The sequence below is a fragment of the Primulina eburnea genome, chromosome 2 (genome assembly GCF_022965805.1).
Source record: "Primulina eburnea isolate SZY01 chromosome 2, ASM2296580v1, whole genome shotgun sequence".
In the NCBI taxonomy this organism is placed as follows: Eukaryota; Viridiplantae; Streptophyta; class Magnoliopsida; order Lamiales; family Gesneriaceae; genus Primulina; species Primulina eburnea.
In genome coordinates this window covers 42,618,208-42,633,813 of record NC_133102.1, presented here as the reverse complement: position 1 = coordinate 42,633,813, position 15,606 = coordinate 42,618,208, and the positions used below count along the sequence as shown (strand labels likewise).

At 37.5% G+C, this 15,606-nt stretch overlaps 3 protein-coding genes across 3 annotated transcripts; 2 read left to right on the top strand and 1 right to left on the bottom strand.

Moving 5' to 3' along the window:
• The first annotated feature begins 23 nt into the window (after positions 1–23).
• Positions 24–4,188, top strand: LOC140823358 (FAD synthetase 1, chloroplastic-like). The gene is given in 6 exon segments (XM_073184652.1): positions 24–1,007; positions 1,455–1,507; positions 2,535–2,670; positions 3,247–3,422; positions 3,512–3,778; positions 3,781–4,188. Coding segments are annotated over 6 exon segments (1,272 nt in total). The 5' UTR covers positions 24–624; the 3' UTR covers positions 4,038–4,188.
• Positions 4,189–4,837: 649 nt separating this feature from the next.
• Positions 4,838–7,145, top strand: LOC140823349 (uncharacterized). The gene is made up of 2 exons (XM_073184638.1): positions 4,838–5,218; positions 5,968–7,145. The coding sequence occupies exons 1-2, from the start codon at positions 4,897–4,899 to the stop codon at positions 6,858–6,860; spliced, it is 1,215 nt and encodes a 404-aa protein (XP_073040739.1). The 5' UTR covers positions 4,838–4,896; the 3' UTR covers positions 6,861–7,145.
• Positions 7,146–9,163: 2,018 nt separating this feature from the next.
• LOC140823350 (putative GEM-like protein 8) lies at positions 9,164–10,409 on the bottom strand. Its single transcript, XM_073184639.1, has 4 exons — positions 10,141–10,409; positions 9,971–10,051; positions 9,614–9,888; positions 9,164–9,516 (listed from the first exon to the last, which is right to left on the bottom strand). Exons 1-4 carry the CDS (start codon positions 10,322–10,324, stop codon positions 9,340–9,342), a joined length of 717 nt encoding a protein of 238 aa, XP_073040740.1. The 5' UTR covers positions 10,325–10,409; the 3' UTR covers positions 9,164–9,339.
• Positions 10,410–15,606: the final 5,197 nt, after the last annotated feature.

Sequence of the window (15,606 nt, the reverse complement as noted above, 5' to 3'; positions counted from 1 at the left end):
TTAGCGCTAACCTATTAAACTAATAAAAAAAACAATTAATAATAATTAAAAATGCATGATTTTCGGAAGAATAATTTGAGTAAAAATAGAAATGAGACACCAGTTTGTCTAAAGCTTACATTTTGTATCCTACTATGGGCGTTATGTGTCAGCGTATCCGGATTTTTACTCGACTGAGGCCTTTCCCTCCTTTGCCTCCAAACACATTGGGTTCGGCTTAATAGTTGTTGCCACACACATATAATCCCTGCCCCTAGACCTGGCCGCAGTATGGGTCGGGGACAGACCCAGCTGGTTAGGATTGGGGTCGGTCCAGGTCGAAGTCGGACCGTCGAGTCAACAATTTTTAAAAGATAAAGCTGTAATCGTCCCATCTAATATCGGTTATGGTCCCAGTTTGAAGTCAAACTTGTCGACCCGATTAACCGGTCTGTGGACCACGAGCCGCGTCTGGGTCACCATGGCCAGGTCTACCTGCCACCACCTTTTTCTTGGCGCTGTGTTCTTCTCCCACCTGCCAGCAAGTAAACCTCTTTTCCATGAATACAGTGAAAACAAATTAGCCATTAATTATTATCAAAGAAAAAGGGCAAAAAGGATAAAGGAAGCGCAAGAAAAAGAGTGATGTTAAGTGGGTCTCGTATTTCACAGCAGTTGCGAGATCACCATTCTCTGCAATTAGGGTTCTATGGTTACCATTCCAATTGGAGAAATTCTTATCATTACCGCAGCCTCAGCCCATCCCACCTCTCTTCTTCTTTCGTTCTTTCGTTTCCCTTTTCGTTCGGTTGTAACATTGCACAATTCCCATTTCGTTCCTCCAAGAGATTTTTCAGATTTAAATTATTGCCCACCACCCATTCATGTTCTTCTTCCGCTTCTTCCCATCCTTCTGTTAACAATACTAATAATGACGACGACCCGGCTCGTGTGTCTTTCGTTAATAACGAAAATTGTGTTCGGAGTGCAATACATCCTCCTCCACCCCTCCTTTCTGGTTGCTTGAGGTAATTTCCCCCCGTTGATTTGGTTTCTTAATTTGGTGAATTATTTCCTGTTGGCATATTTTGGACGAGTTACTGTTTGTTTTAAAGTTTGGATATTATTGTGATAACGTGTTATGCTTCGTTTCGCCCAGCTGAATCAATTTGTTCGCTCTTGTCATTTCTTAGTCTAGTGAACGATGAGGTATTCAATTTTGGACGATGGGTGTGATTGATATACATGTTAGGCTGCATTTTCTTCACATTACTGCAATTTTATGTTATGGCAGAATTCTCCTCGATTTTTTCCCTTTTTGCATAGTTTCTGCAATCAATGAATCCTTGTATATGTACATTACTGACCCACCAATTAAATGATGTCCAATTTCCACGCCCTGTTCTTAATCTTGGGGGATTTTCTATTCTCAACTATTCACGATTCTTATTACCACGGTATGTTGCTTTTAACAGCCCAGCTGGAGATGTTCCAGATCCTCCATCTGCAAGATTATCACCTGTGGCAGGTTGCTTCTTTGAATGTTGTTGGGTTTTCAGTTTGCTGGAAACAAGTAGCCAGAAAATAGTATTCTAACTTACAAGAGTCCAAATAATGGATATATAGTATTTCAGTATCTTTAAGATTATAATGCCTCTTATAAAGTGTGTTTTGACTTGTGACTTCACTTCTACCTTTTAAATATTTCAAGGATTTTGTTTTGTTCAGTCAAAGAAGCATCATAGTTAAATTTGGACTGTAGTCTACTGATTTTTGCTTTGTGCAAATATATCATGATCCATTCGTGATATTTAGCCTACCTTCTGTACTATAATTGCCTTAAAATATATGGAGGTCAAATATCTACTTTGATGGGATCTTATGTAGATTTTGAATGTCTCAATCTCAGATTTATTGAGAGATTGGTCTCATGTGTATTTTTGATTGGACTAGGGTATTGTCTAGTATTTTGTCATGAGTGGATTTCTAGTCCGCTTATTGTAATTAAAAACTGTTAAGTATTTAATAAAATATAGTTTCTTATATAAAAAAAATAAAGATTTAAGTGTGAATCTGGCGTCATCCATTTTTCATCACTGTGGTATTTTTTGGTGTGGTTCATGCTTTTCTTATCGTTGTCAAGATCTATCATCATTCATCAAAATTTCTCTTTTTTGAATATGACCTGAATAAAAGCCTCGGGCTTCATTTTATGTGCTGCTTAATTAATATTATGGAAACTGTTTGATAATTTCTACTTTGTTGCAATTAATCTTGTCCTGTAATTTATGCTGTACACTTCTATTTCTCTTGATGTGTGATGACTCTTTGTTAAAAAAAATATCATTCATTTAAAATTTGAAGGGATTTGGCTTGAAAACGGAAAGTTTGATGCATATTGCAGCTATAGTGATGCTTGTGCCGTGCTTACCATACCCTGCAATACATTATTTGGGAAATTTCTTCTTTTTCGACAATCTTTTATGGTTTATTATTACAAGTTAATGTGATTAACAGATGGATTGATGTTTGTTTGGTGTTATTCATTCGAATAGGAGGGATAGTAGCTTTGGGAAAGTTTGATGCCCTTCACATTGGTCATCGAGAACTTGCCATCCAAGCTGCGGAGATAGGAGTTCCATTTCTCTTGTCCTTCGTTGGAATGGCTGAGATACTTGGGTGGGAACCTAGGTATGGTATGCCCTCTGTCTTCTCAACTTTGTTGTCCCTGCATAAGATCAATATCTAAAGACATGTCTTGTGAATAAGTAAATGAAACCCTCATAAATAACCCATACTTCAAACTACTTATCTACAAATATTACTGGTGTAAGGATTCATATTCTGAAATTTGATATTTTATAGCCACATACATCGAGCAGTTTGTTTGATATACTTGTGTGATTACCATAAGTTATTGTTTATGCTCTTTTTATACAAATTAAGGACATGAAGTAAATCGTGTTAGAATACTGGTTTTGCATGACTGTCAAATCTTTCATGCCACTACGCTAGCGACTTTTGCTATTTCGAGATTAGTCGAAGTTGAGGGTTAGCTCTCTATCCATTAGTTACTTTAAAGCCTTCGTGTTTTTAAAATATTAAAGAGTCGGATGGGTGCTATTTTTAGATTTTTATTTCATGCTTGTGTATCAATCTGTTCCAATTTTCTAGTAATTTAATAATAAATAATTAACCTGCTGTGGTGGCATAAAGCTAAGAAATTGATTGGATGTGTATTCGTGACCGTTGTGACTTTTTGAACAGAGCTCCTATAGTTGCCAAATGTGATCGAAAGCGAATTCTTTCCTCTTGGGGTCTGCTCTGCCATAATGTCATCCCTAAGGAATTCCAAATTGAATTTTCTACAGTTAGATATCTCACCCCACGACAATTTGTTGAGAAGTTATCAGAGGAGCTTGGAGTCCGTGGTGTTGTTGCTGGTATAGAATTTCTCTGTTGATCTTCCAGATTTATACATTTTATTTTGATCCAAAAACAGATACATTAAGCACGATTGTTAGTGTGGCAGGTCAAAACTACCGATTTGGATACAAAGCCGCTGGTGATGCATCAGACCTGGTGCAACTGTGTGCCGAGTTTGGCATGAGTGCTTGTATAATAGATTCTGTCATGGACAAAAACCAAGACTCTAAAGACATAAACTGTAGCAACTCAAAGGAGAAAGGCCAAGTCTCATCCACTCGGGTTCGTCATGCTCTTGCCAAAGGGGACATGAAATACGTGTCAGAGCTGTTGGGACGCCATCATCGTCTTATGCTAGGGGTCAAAAACAAGGAAAGGTTTTCATCAATGGAAAGAGGTTATCAGCTCCTAGATCTTGTTTGTTGAATCTTCCTCCCTGTGAAGGTGTATACGAGGATTGTTGTCTGTTGATTGGTGAGGAGAATGTGGTGGTACCCTGCAGAGTGATTATCGAGACCACAAATATTCACGTGGAATTAGAGGAATTAGCCTTAGCCCCTCACTCACATGTTACAGCCCAAAACTCGGAGTTACTGGGTATAGAATTTGGAGAGTCGTCAGTTTTAAGCTAAGATAAGCATACCTATATATTTATATGGTGTTTTGGTAGTAACAATAATGCTTAAGTTTACTCCTTTATGATTCATTTGATGTACAAGAAATGCATACATCCTATTTATATACTAATTTATATAAATTCTAAATATTTCTCTACTGCCACTATCTATACTTCCATGCACTGTTTTGTTGACCATTCGTACTTGAAAGTATCAAGTGAAAAAGTGAGAACTAAGCAACATTGCAGTCGTATACATGGTTTTCTATACAAATTTCTTATGTGGTAAAAAATTGTTTTGGAATAAATTGAGAGAAACAATTCAATGTAAGCTACTACCACTTGGATGACTAACAACAGGCAAATTAAATAATGGATATAGGTAGTGGTTGTGGTTCCATTGTCCTAAAAAAACTCAAAGAACACATAAGAAACATTTTTTATTTGGAGTACATCTTTTGTGAGACGGTCTTACGAATTTTTATATATAAGACTGGTCAATTCTACCGATATTCACAATAAAAATTAATATTTTTCATGGATGACCCAAATAAGATATATGTCTTACAAAATACTACTCGTGAGATCATCTCACCAAATTTTTGCCTTTTCTTTGAGGTTTTTAATTATTTTTTGGAACATTATTATATTAATAGACACTAGTCAATAGTCATATTGAAATTAGTCAAGTAAAAAATCTTCTAGAGAAATTATTATATTATATTTGCTAAAATTTGGATAAAAACAATTAAAAATGATATTTTTAATATAAAAAAATAGTTGATTTGATATATTTATTAAACAAATAATAAAAACAGTAAAAACTCACAATTGTGGAAAAACGAGTCCGATGAGTAGTGAGTAGGTTATCTGTGATGGCTTGCATAAATGAGAGCCTGGGTGACGATGAACTTCGGGCCGTGCTGTCCAAGCTTCAACTGGACGTGGAGAAAGATCTCTTCGGCCTCGTCTGCAAGAGGTGGCTCCGCCTCCAGAGCACAGAGAGGAGGAAACTCTGTGCTCGTGCCGGGCCCCATATGCTCAACCGGATCGCCGCCAGATTCACGCGCCTCCGCGAGCTAGATCTCTCTCAGTCCGTCTCACGCTCCTTTTATCCAGGGGTCACCGACTCCGATCTCTCCGTCATCTCCACAGCGTTTTCCGCGTTGCGCGTTCTAAACCTACAGAATTGCAAAGGTGTATCAATCTCATCGTTACTTTCCACGTTTTTTTGTTGGACATTGTTACAAAGATACCATTTTGATTTGAATGCTTGTTTTCTTCCACCGACCTGTTGTGATTTTTTTCTGAGTTGCATTATATTGGGAAGTAGTTTTAAAATTGTTTCTTTATTGTTATTGGTCTTTGTTATCACCCGTCGATGAAATCATCTGATCGAGAGTTGAATATTGTGGCTGTTGAAGTCGTTTTTCTTAGAAAATTGATATGAATTTGAAATGGTTAATTTAATTTGATGGATCCATTGTCACACCTATCCTATTTGATTGAATGGGTCAAAGTATTATTTTTTTTGAAAAGACCTTTACAGGTTGCTAATTTGTTTTTCAATGGAAACTTGAAAAACAAATGGGCGGAAAGATATACCTTTGCAAGACCTACTGGTGCTCGAATTATGGAAAAGAAGCAGTCTTTCATCCGCTTAAATCTTATTCCTTGAGACGGATTTCCTCACAGTGACTGCTTCTTAAATTTATTATTGTATACTATTGGGAAAAATTATTGTTAAATCCGTTGTTTACTTTTTGATGGAACTAATAATGTTTTCAACTGTTGTTGCACTGTGGAGCTTTACATTCTGTAGGAAAACTGAATGTTCAGAGATTGCAAGTTATATTTTAGTTTGGTGCTAGCAGTTCTTCAGAATAATACTTCAAAGCGAACTTATTTTGATAGATCTCATAATATATTAATTATGGTTTTAATAGGTATAACTGATTATGGAATATCGGCAATTGGATCGGGTCTTACTTCTTTGGAATCGTTAGATGTGTCTTATTGCCGCAAGTTAACGGATAAAGGATTGTCAACTGTTGTCAAAGGTTGCAAGGATCTCAGAGCATTACATCTTGCTGGTTGCAGACTTATATCTGATTCTCTGTTAACTCATCTTTCGATGAACTGCAAAAAACTTGAAGAATTGGGTTTGCAAAGTTGTACTTACTTAACTGACTCTGGTCTCACTGCTCTTGCTGAGGGTTGCCGGAGTTTGAAGTATTTAGACCTCAATAAGTGCATTAATATTGGTGATCTTGGGATATATAGCGTGGCAAAAGGTTGTTCCTCTTCCTTGCGCACTTTGAAGTTGCTAGATTGCTACAAGGTTGGAGATGATGCCATACTGTCCTTGGCCAAACACTGCAGAAATCTAGAGGCACTAATCATTGGTGGTTGTCGGGACATAGCTAATGAATCCATAAAGTCATTGGCTGGGGCATGTTATAGCAGTCTCAAGATTTTGCGCATGGATTGGTGTTTAAATGTATCTGACATATCTTTGGACTGTATATTTACTCTGTGTAGGAAGCTCGAGGCTCTAGATGTTGCCTGTTGCGAGGAGCTGACAGATGCTGCTTTTCAAAGTTTAGGAAATGATGATTTTAAGTTGAAGTTAAAAATCTTGAGGGTGAGCAACTGCCCAAAGATTACAGTCGATGGAATCACCAAACTTTTGATGTCATGTGAAGCTCTTGAATATCTTGATGTCCGTTCGTGCCCACACATAACCAAAGTGAGTTGCCATGAGGCAGGACTTCAGTTTCCTGTAGGATGCCAGGTAAATTTTTCTGGTAGCTTGGCAGAACCAGAAGTGTTGCGCTAGAATTATAATTTATGGGAATGGTGATAGCATAACACAGCTGACGTGTTACAATGGCAGTTGTGAGTTTGAAAATTAACATAAGAAGCTGAAACATGTGAGGGCTTCTACATCTCTTCTCCGGTTTGATATAGAATCTTCTATTCTAAGTTTCACAACTTAGGAATGTCTTTTCTTTTCTCTTCGTTTTCCTGAACAAATTTGTACATTATGAATGTATATTATCGATTCCCACCTTTCTTTTTGTTGATAAAGACAGTTGTGCAACGATACTTAACTACTTTAATTTTCCCCCCACTGGTTAATTATTCGAAATCACACATTGGCAGCGTTAACATATATATATTCATGATATCTTTGAGCAACAGTCATTCACCATTAATTATGATTTAGAAAGTTTAAATAAAAATGAATACCAACACCCTTGTTAGTGTGATAGATGTTCTTCCCTGTAACTAATTGTGATCATAGATGTAACACCCTAATTAGTGCAATAGATGTTCTCTATAATTAATACCAACACCTTTGTTTAACAATCTACATATGTGTTTCCGGTGGTGTTTGTTTTTCAATGCTCAAAATATCATAGTAAGCAATACAAATAAACAGACAGCATTCACATCAAATATAAATGCTCAATGCAAAACATTTTAAGATTCTTGCCTGGGGACGAAATGATATAATCTTCAAAATGGCATGCAATAAAATTTTGTAAGGTTGATTCTCCACAACTCTTGAGTTCTACAACATACAAAATTCATCTCTAAGCTTCCACCCCTAAGGTCACATGTTAAAAACACAAATAAATGGAAGATCAGACCCAAATGGCTAGATGTAGCCTGTTCTGCAGATCAACATAATGCCCTCGGCAGATAATATCCATATCCATATATCTCTGATTTACATCCAGACACAAATATATCCTTAATAATAAGGTACTTGTACAAACTGCAGTAATCCCTGTAAATCCTGGCTAATCAAATTAAATCTCATGAACAAATTAAGTTACAATTCCACTCCAAATCAAGTCATGCTCTAACCTATAAATACTTAGGTACACTTTTTAGTCTTTGCACACATTCTCCAGCCTTCAAACTTTCACATATTCCTACAGTCCCTAACTTTAACATCGGGACTTTGCTTGGAAAATTTACAACACCCTTTCACCTGTTTGTTCATGTTATGCGGACCATTGTTAATCATTAATAAAAAAATCATCCTTTATTAATCATCACCACATGTTTATCATTCTATTTGTGGTAGTATCATTAGGAAGGGTGCAACATGGACCACGGGAGGCTGCCAGCCCCCTTCCTGTTGATCTGATCTATCTCATCTAGTTCCTTCAAGCCTCGTGGGGACTCTGTTCACCCGCTATTTGTCCGTGCCAAGCATTCATTTCTCTTGGGACTGGTAGGAAAACATAATTTTTAACGTGTAGGAAAGAAAGCTGAATTTGGTACTATGAAGGATTCGAGGTCTACGCAGAACATCCTAAAGTAGAGAGAGATATGTACTCTTTTGCCTAAAATTCATATTTCCAATCCGAAAGTCTAACAACAAAGTCCCAAGAAAATAAGGAATCCGGATGGTATTCAGGGAGCTTGGTTTCATGTTCCTCCATTCAGTCCACCGTGCTCATGACACGACTCTGAAAGTGGGCAGAGGCCTCGAAAAGGCAAGAGGTTGGGTGACAGCGCCTCCCCAGAACGTAAACAATCAGGGATTGGTGGTTAATGAACACATATTTGCATTTCTATGACTCGGATCGAAGAGGAAGGTGCCCATGAAACTATTTCAAAGCGGCTTCGGAGCGCAAGGAGAGGGATGGGGATTCCCCAATCTACGGCTCTATGTTAATCGAACAGACCTGATAGACTCTACTTCGCTGACTAGACCGAAGACTGCCAGAAGTTCGTTCTTTTCCCACATATAAGAAAGGATTTGCCGAAGGAGAGGTACTTATGGCAAAACGTGCTGAAGGATGCATTTACAAAAGCGATAACTTGCTCGTATAGGCCACAAGATATGAAATTCCCCGTTGGAGGAGAAGTTGGTAGTTGTCTCATTTCCGTTTTGCTATGGTCTCCGCTAGGATAAATAAAACTCTTGAATTGAATTGTCAGGAAGAGAACGGGGATATTGTATGGTTGATCTTCTGGAGTGACTTTACCTTCCTCTACTTATTTGTTGATGTTTGTACGGCTTGAATAACATCGATATTAATGTGTACATTTTCAAAACTTTGTTGGTACTTTTGCTTACTTTACTTTTGCTCATTGTCTTTCACTGCGGGGGACATTAAATGAGCATGAATATTTGTTCTTTCACCAAAAGGCTAAGCCCGAGTTTATACAAAATGGCACATATTTGAGAATAAATGTACATCTATCCACCCCAAGAAAAGGGTGACAATATAAACACAGGAAGACTGGAAAATAAATTAACGAAATAAAAGAAAAAATATAATGCTGCCAAAGCCTCATCTAGCTTGATGGATTGCCTGCTGCAGATACTTGAAAGTCCTCTGATGATTTAGAAATCCCATGAACCAGAAATCAAAATTGTCCTCGGTTACTACTTGCACATACTTCTGTGTAGGCTTTTTCACATCCTCGCTTTCGTTGTCTCTCCTTATTTTCCGAAGTGGAATCATAACCTGCAAATGTATAACAATTTTGAAACAAGTTGGTTTCTCTGGTTGCCGAGGTCATGGTAATTGCAAGTTGGGCTCAGAATACCAAAGATAAACATACCTTATAATGAATTTTAACCAGCTTTCCAGATGGAGAAGAGAGTTTGATTAATCTCTCACTGCAGAAGGCAACTCTATGATTAGAAATAAAGAGGAGTCCAGCAATAGGACCAGCTGTCGTCGACAAATAGCACTGTGAAGCCTTGAACAGCTTTTCACCGTCTCTGGTGTCAAATTTATGCTTGAAAATTTTGTCCACTCCCCCTAACTGAAGGATTCTTGCTCCCAGGCTCAATTTTCCTTTCACGGTTTCACTTAACTTGGGTCCTAGTCTCACTGCAAAGGCCATGAACATGTTGGACATGGTTTTTTCCCTCAAATAATGATAGTTGTTTATATCTCAATTATGAGTAGTTACCGTGCTCTCGGATGCCTTGAGCAATTATGTCCACACTCTGCCCGAGCTTGTTAATCTTGGCAATCATTGAGTCTACTCTACCTGCATATTTCCATTAGAATCAAATGAATGACTAATTATTCAAATATCTTATATAGTTGTTGAGGGTGGGCTAAGAAAGAATAGCTTACTGTGCCTGATTTTGTAATAGTGATTAGCTGGAGAAGGCAGAAGCTGGTATTGAGACACGGGATCAGGTAAAACTGGTTTTGCAGAGAAAGCATAATCTTGTGAGCTAATGGGAATCCCCATGATGACATGTTCTTTCTGCATATTTTTCTTCCCAATTCGTGACTTGCTGGTTTTTACTCCCATTATACTTTCAGTTTGGCGTATTTGATAAGTAAATGAGATGAAATGCTTGAGAATGTTCACCAATTCTTGAGACCAACTTTGCTGATCCAACCATGACTCCTCTGTATTCTATTTATAATGAAATGGCTAGTTAGTTATTTAATGTTAAATTATTTTTTGCATGAGTCAGTTTTGGGTCATCAAAAGTTAAAGATCTGACCATTCTTTTTCCTTTTTCCTTTTTTTAATCCCCTTATGCATGGTGTTTTTGGGATCACACCCTTTTGATTTTGAGCCCAATATTTTTTAATATAATTGATCATCTGGTCAATATTAATGTCAAAGGAGTTAGCCATCTCCATGTCTAGTTCAAATTCATCAATTTCTCCAGTCCAAAGATCTTTTCCTGTTCGAATTTTTATAGAAGAGCTCTGAATTTGATCGCTTGTTGGATAACACTATCGAGCTAGATACTGAAGGGACTTGTGATGGAATGCTGTTGATTTTTTAACCCTTTCCTGATTCCTCGGAGAATAAGGATCTAAAGGTAGCTGTTTATAAATCATTTAACTATATGTGAGACAGGTCAACCCTGTCGATATTCACAATAAAAAGTAATACTCTTAGCATAAAAGTAATACTTTTTCATGGATGACCCAAATAAGAGATTCATCTCATAAATACGACTCGTGAAACCGTCTCACACAAATTTTTGCCCACATATATTTAATACAATGCTATACATATTCACACATATTATTTAGCAGTGCCTACAACAAAGATAGTTGTTTTCCGTCCCTTCAATTCTTAGGTGGAATATGAGTGTGTGCAGATTCGTCACTGAATCCTTTTGAGCTGGAATCCATGCTTTGTGACATAACCATGCACACACCAGCTTCAAAAGAAACCTTTACATTTGCCTATTAATAATGTACAATTTAGGACAAAACTTTCAAATTGGATAAACACCCGTCATTAAACAAGACAGTGTCATTAACTAATTTTGTAGGGCCAAAAGCATACAGTCGTTACACCAATTAAAGGGATTCCTTAACAGGTTAGGCAAACCAAAGGTTATGGCTGCCAATTCTAAAGGTGGCCTATCTTGTGTTCTCTTTTTCTTTATCAAACCTTATCATCTTGGTGTCACTGTAAGTCTGTAACCACCATATATGCTCAGGTTTTAAAATAGTTTTCTTTTAGTACACAATTTGACTGTCACTATGTATTATATTGCATATAATATAACATGTCCGACTTTGAAAATCTACATTTAAAAATAATTTTACTTGTAATCTATCTCATTCGATGTTTCTTTTATGCATTTTATTATGATCATAACATTTTGTAGATCTTTTTAAGATGAAATAACAATCCAATGATACAGTACACAAAGCTGGATGTATAGTTACAAGAGTAGATTCAGAATGAGAGAAGACCCATATACTAAGTTCACATAGTAGGTGTCAACCCCTTACTCTATACTTAGCATAATTACCATAATCAAAATAAGATTTGAATGATATAACTATATTATGAATCAAATCAACAAGGGGCATCACTTTGACGGTTTGTAAAAATTTTGGCATGATGTCCCTATATTTTGTATAAGTCCAAACCAAGCAACAACATTCATATATACATAGACAAAAACTCAACTCAAGCAACAACATCAACCCATATATATATAATCGTATTCTTACACACAAACATATTCTGTACCATTATACCCCTAGACCTAAACATTGTAAAACTTGTTTCAAACCCTGACATTCAATTCATTATAATACATATGCGGAAGCTATACAATAAGAAGCCCGGTTCTTGTCGAGGTGAGGCACGTCACTAGCATCCATTGGCGAACCGGCATCCTACGCATCTTCACTACCTGATCCTGTAATACATGAGCTACGTGAGTTTATAAACTCAATAAGTTGGCACTTGTACGTATCAATATGCATCGAAAGAACATACATATCAAGTCGTGATCAACAATGAATCTTAAAAACATGTCATACCGTAGCATATATTCAATGTTCATTTTTTTACTTGAGCCTCATTAGTTGACCTGTACTACTGTGCTTGCTTTATTATATAGCTACTACTGTGTTGGACGTCAGGGAGCAACCTTTGGCAACCCCACGCCCCATGAACATATATTGGCCAATTGCTTTGGTGGACTTAAAACCACCCATGATGTCAACAAGCTCTATATCATGTAAAATCAATCATTTTCTTTTCATGTTCATGTTCTTGTTCATGACATAGCACCCATCATCAATATTCATGAGTTCCTTACATATTTAATACATAACAATGGAATATGGTGCTATGTTTTCATCAATAAACATACTAACAATGTACATATATCAATAGACAATGAGAAGCATTTGAAATTCATAATATTACTCATGTATTACTTCAAGAACATGCCAACTTACAGTCCAAGCTTAACAACACTGGTTTGAGATGGTGAATCTTGTTCCTATACTGTCAAATACATCAATAAACCCATCACTATGTATATACTAGGTGAAAATCACTCCTCTACATGTAGAACAACTAAAAGAGAAGAAAACTTACACCTATATGATGCTCTTGTGATGGAGAACTAAGTTCTCACTTCAAAACAATGAAGGAAATGAAGAAAGAGAGCTTTGGAGGAAGATTCTAAGTTTTTCTTTCGTGCCTTGCTGTGAAGGAAAGGGGAAAGAACTGATACAATGGCTCAGAAATTCGAAACTTATCTTCATATATATTAGGCGGCGCTCGGGCGGTAGTTTTCTACCGCTCGAGTGCGGAATGTTCTGTCCAAGAGGTAAAATTTTCGTGCACTGGCGCTCGGGCGGTCATATTCTACCGCTCGGGCGCCATATATTCTGTAAAATTGGTGAGCTTGTAAAGTACCGGCGCTCGGGCGGTAAAATCTTACCGCTCGGGCGCCACCTGTTCTGCCTCTGCGCATTACTTCATCAAAGATCGCTCCAGAAACGTCTCTTCCGTTCATAATCTGGAAAAGTGGTAAACTAGGAAGTTGTAGCTCTATGTCTTGGCTTGAATCTCCCACCGGTTTCAGGTCATTTGGAGGTCTGAGTAAAAAGTTATGCCCATTCTCCTAACATGTGTCATTGTAGGAGTGACGATACACACAACTCACTTCGGGGCGCTTTTGGCTTGTCTTCCACAATGATTTGGACAAAACCCAAAACGTGAAAGTTGTAGCATTATATCTTAGCTTTCTAATGGTTAAGGCCTCACACAATTTGGATCAATATTCAAATCATTATACTAAAACCCGTACGAACTACCATATTTACATCTCATTTCCCACAACTTCCATTACACTATCATTACCTACACATCTTACTCTAACTATTTAGACATATATTCATTCTCAATATACCATGAGCAATATAAAAGTCATGTTCAATCTCAATATTGATACTTCAATCATCACGTGGAATCCAACGAGTTAAATAACTACATAATAAACGACATAAACGCATTATTATCATTTGTATGAGTAACCGGGCATTACAATTCTCCCCTCCTTCAAAGAATTTCGTCCTCGAAATTTGACGTACCATATAGTTCAGGATATCTCTTTTGGATCTCGTCTTCTCGCTCCCAAGTTGCTTCTTCAATTGCATGGTTGCGCCATAGTAGTTTTACCAAGGGTATTTCCTTGCCTCGTAACACCTTTGATTTCCTATCGAGGATTTGGACTGGTCGTTCTTCATATGAGAGATTCGATGCAAGCTCCAATGGTTCATAATGAAGAACGTGAGAAGGATTGACCAAATACTTTCGTAGCAAGGAAACGTGAAAAACATTGTGAACATTTGACAAGTTCGGAGGTAAAGCAGCTCGGTAGGCTCTGTTTCCTATTCTTTCCAAGATTTCAAATGGACCGATATATCTTGGACTCAATTTTCCCTTCTTACCAAAACGCAAAATGCCCTTCAATGGTGATATCTTTACAAATACATGGTCACCACCCTGAAATTCCAATCGACGACGTCGCACATCAGCATAGCTTTTCTGTCGACTCTGGGCAGTGTGCATTCTTTCTCTGATCTTGGTTACCAATTCAGCTGTCTGTTGTACCAATTCAGGGCCTAACAATTTCCTTTCTCCTATTTCATCCCAATGTACTGGAGATCGATATTTTCTACCATATAATGCAGTATATGGTGCCATTCCAATGCTTGACTGATAGCTATTGTTATATGTAAACTCAGCCAACGGTAGTTTACTGTCCCAACTACCTGGGAAGTCAATAGTACATGCGCTCAACATATCTTCTAAGATCTGATTCACTCGTTCTGATTGTCCATCAGTTTGAGGGTGGAATGCTGTGCTGAATGACAATCGAGTTCCCATAGCATGATGCAAGCTTTTCCAAAATGCAGATGTAAATTTTGGATCTCTATCTGATACAATGGACACTGGGATACCATGAAGCCTCACTATCTCCTTGATGTATTCTTCAGCATATTGATTCATCGTGTATGTGGTCTTCACCGGAAGAAAGTGAGCTGATTTTGTAAGTCGATCCACAATAACCCATATAGCATTGAATCTTCTTTGTGTTCTTGGCAAACCAAGGATGAAATCCATTGTAATATGCTCCCATTTCCATTCAGGAATGGGTAGTGGTTTCAGAAGTCCCGCTGGTCTTTGATGTTCAATCTTGACCTGTTGACAAGTTAGACATTGTGCAACAAATTGAGCAATGTCCTTTTTCATACCTGGCCACCAAAATAATGGTTTCAAATCCTTGTACATTTTCGTGCCTCCTGGATGGATCGAATAGGGAGTAGCATGAGCATCAATAAGAATGTTTTTCCTGATCGTTCCTTGTTTTGGTACACACAGTCTCCCTCGATATGTCCATATTCCTTCCTCATCCAATTCAAAGTTCAAATTTCCTTTTTCTTCATCTCGCTGCCTCAATTGTTGTAATTCATTATCTGTGTTTTGTTCGACCTTAATCCTGTCTGCAAGCGTTGGTCGAACCATAAGAGATGATAGCTGAATTGCAGCTCCCTTTGGAATAACATCAAGCTTCAAGTTCTGCAAATCCCATAGGATTTGTTCTTGTACTTGCATCGCAGCAATAGAACTGGACTTTCGACTTAACGCATCTGCAACAACATTGGCTTTGCCTGGATGATAATTAATAACACAATCGTAATCCTTCACCCATTCCAACCAACGTCGTTGTCGCATATTCAATTCTTTTTGTGTGAATAAGTATTTCAGACTCTTGTGGTCCGTGTAAATTTCACACCGTTCACCAT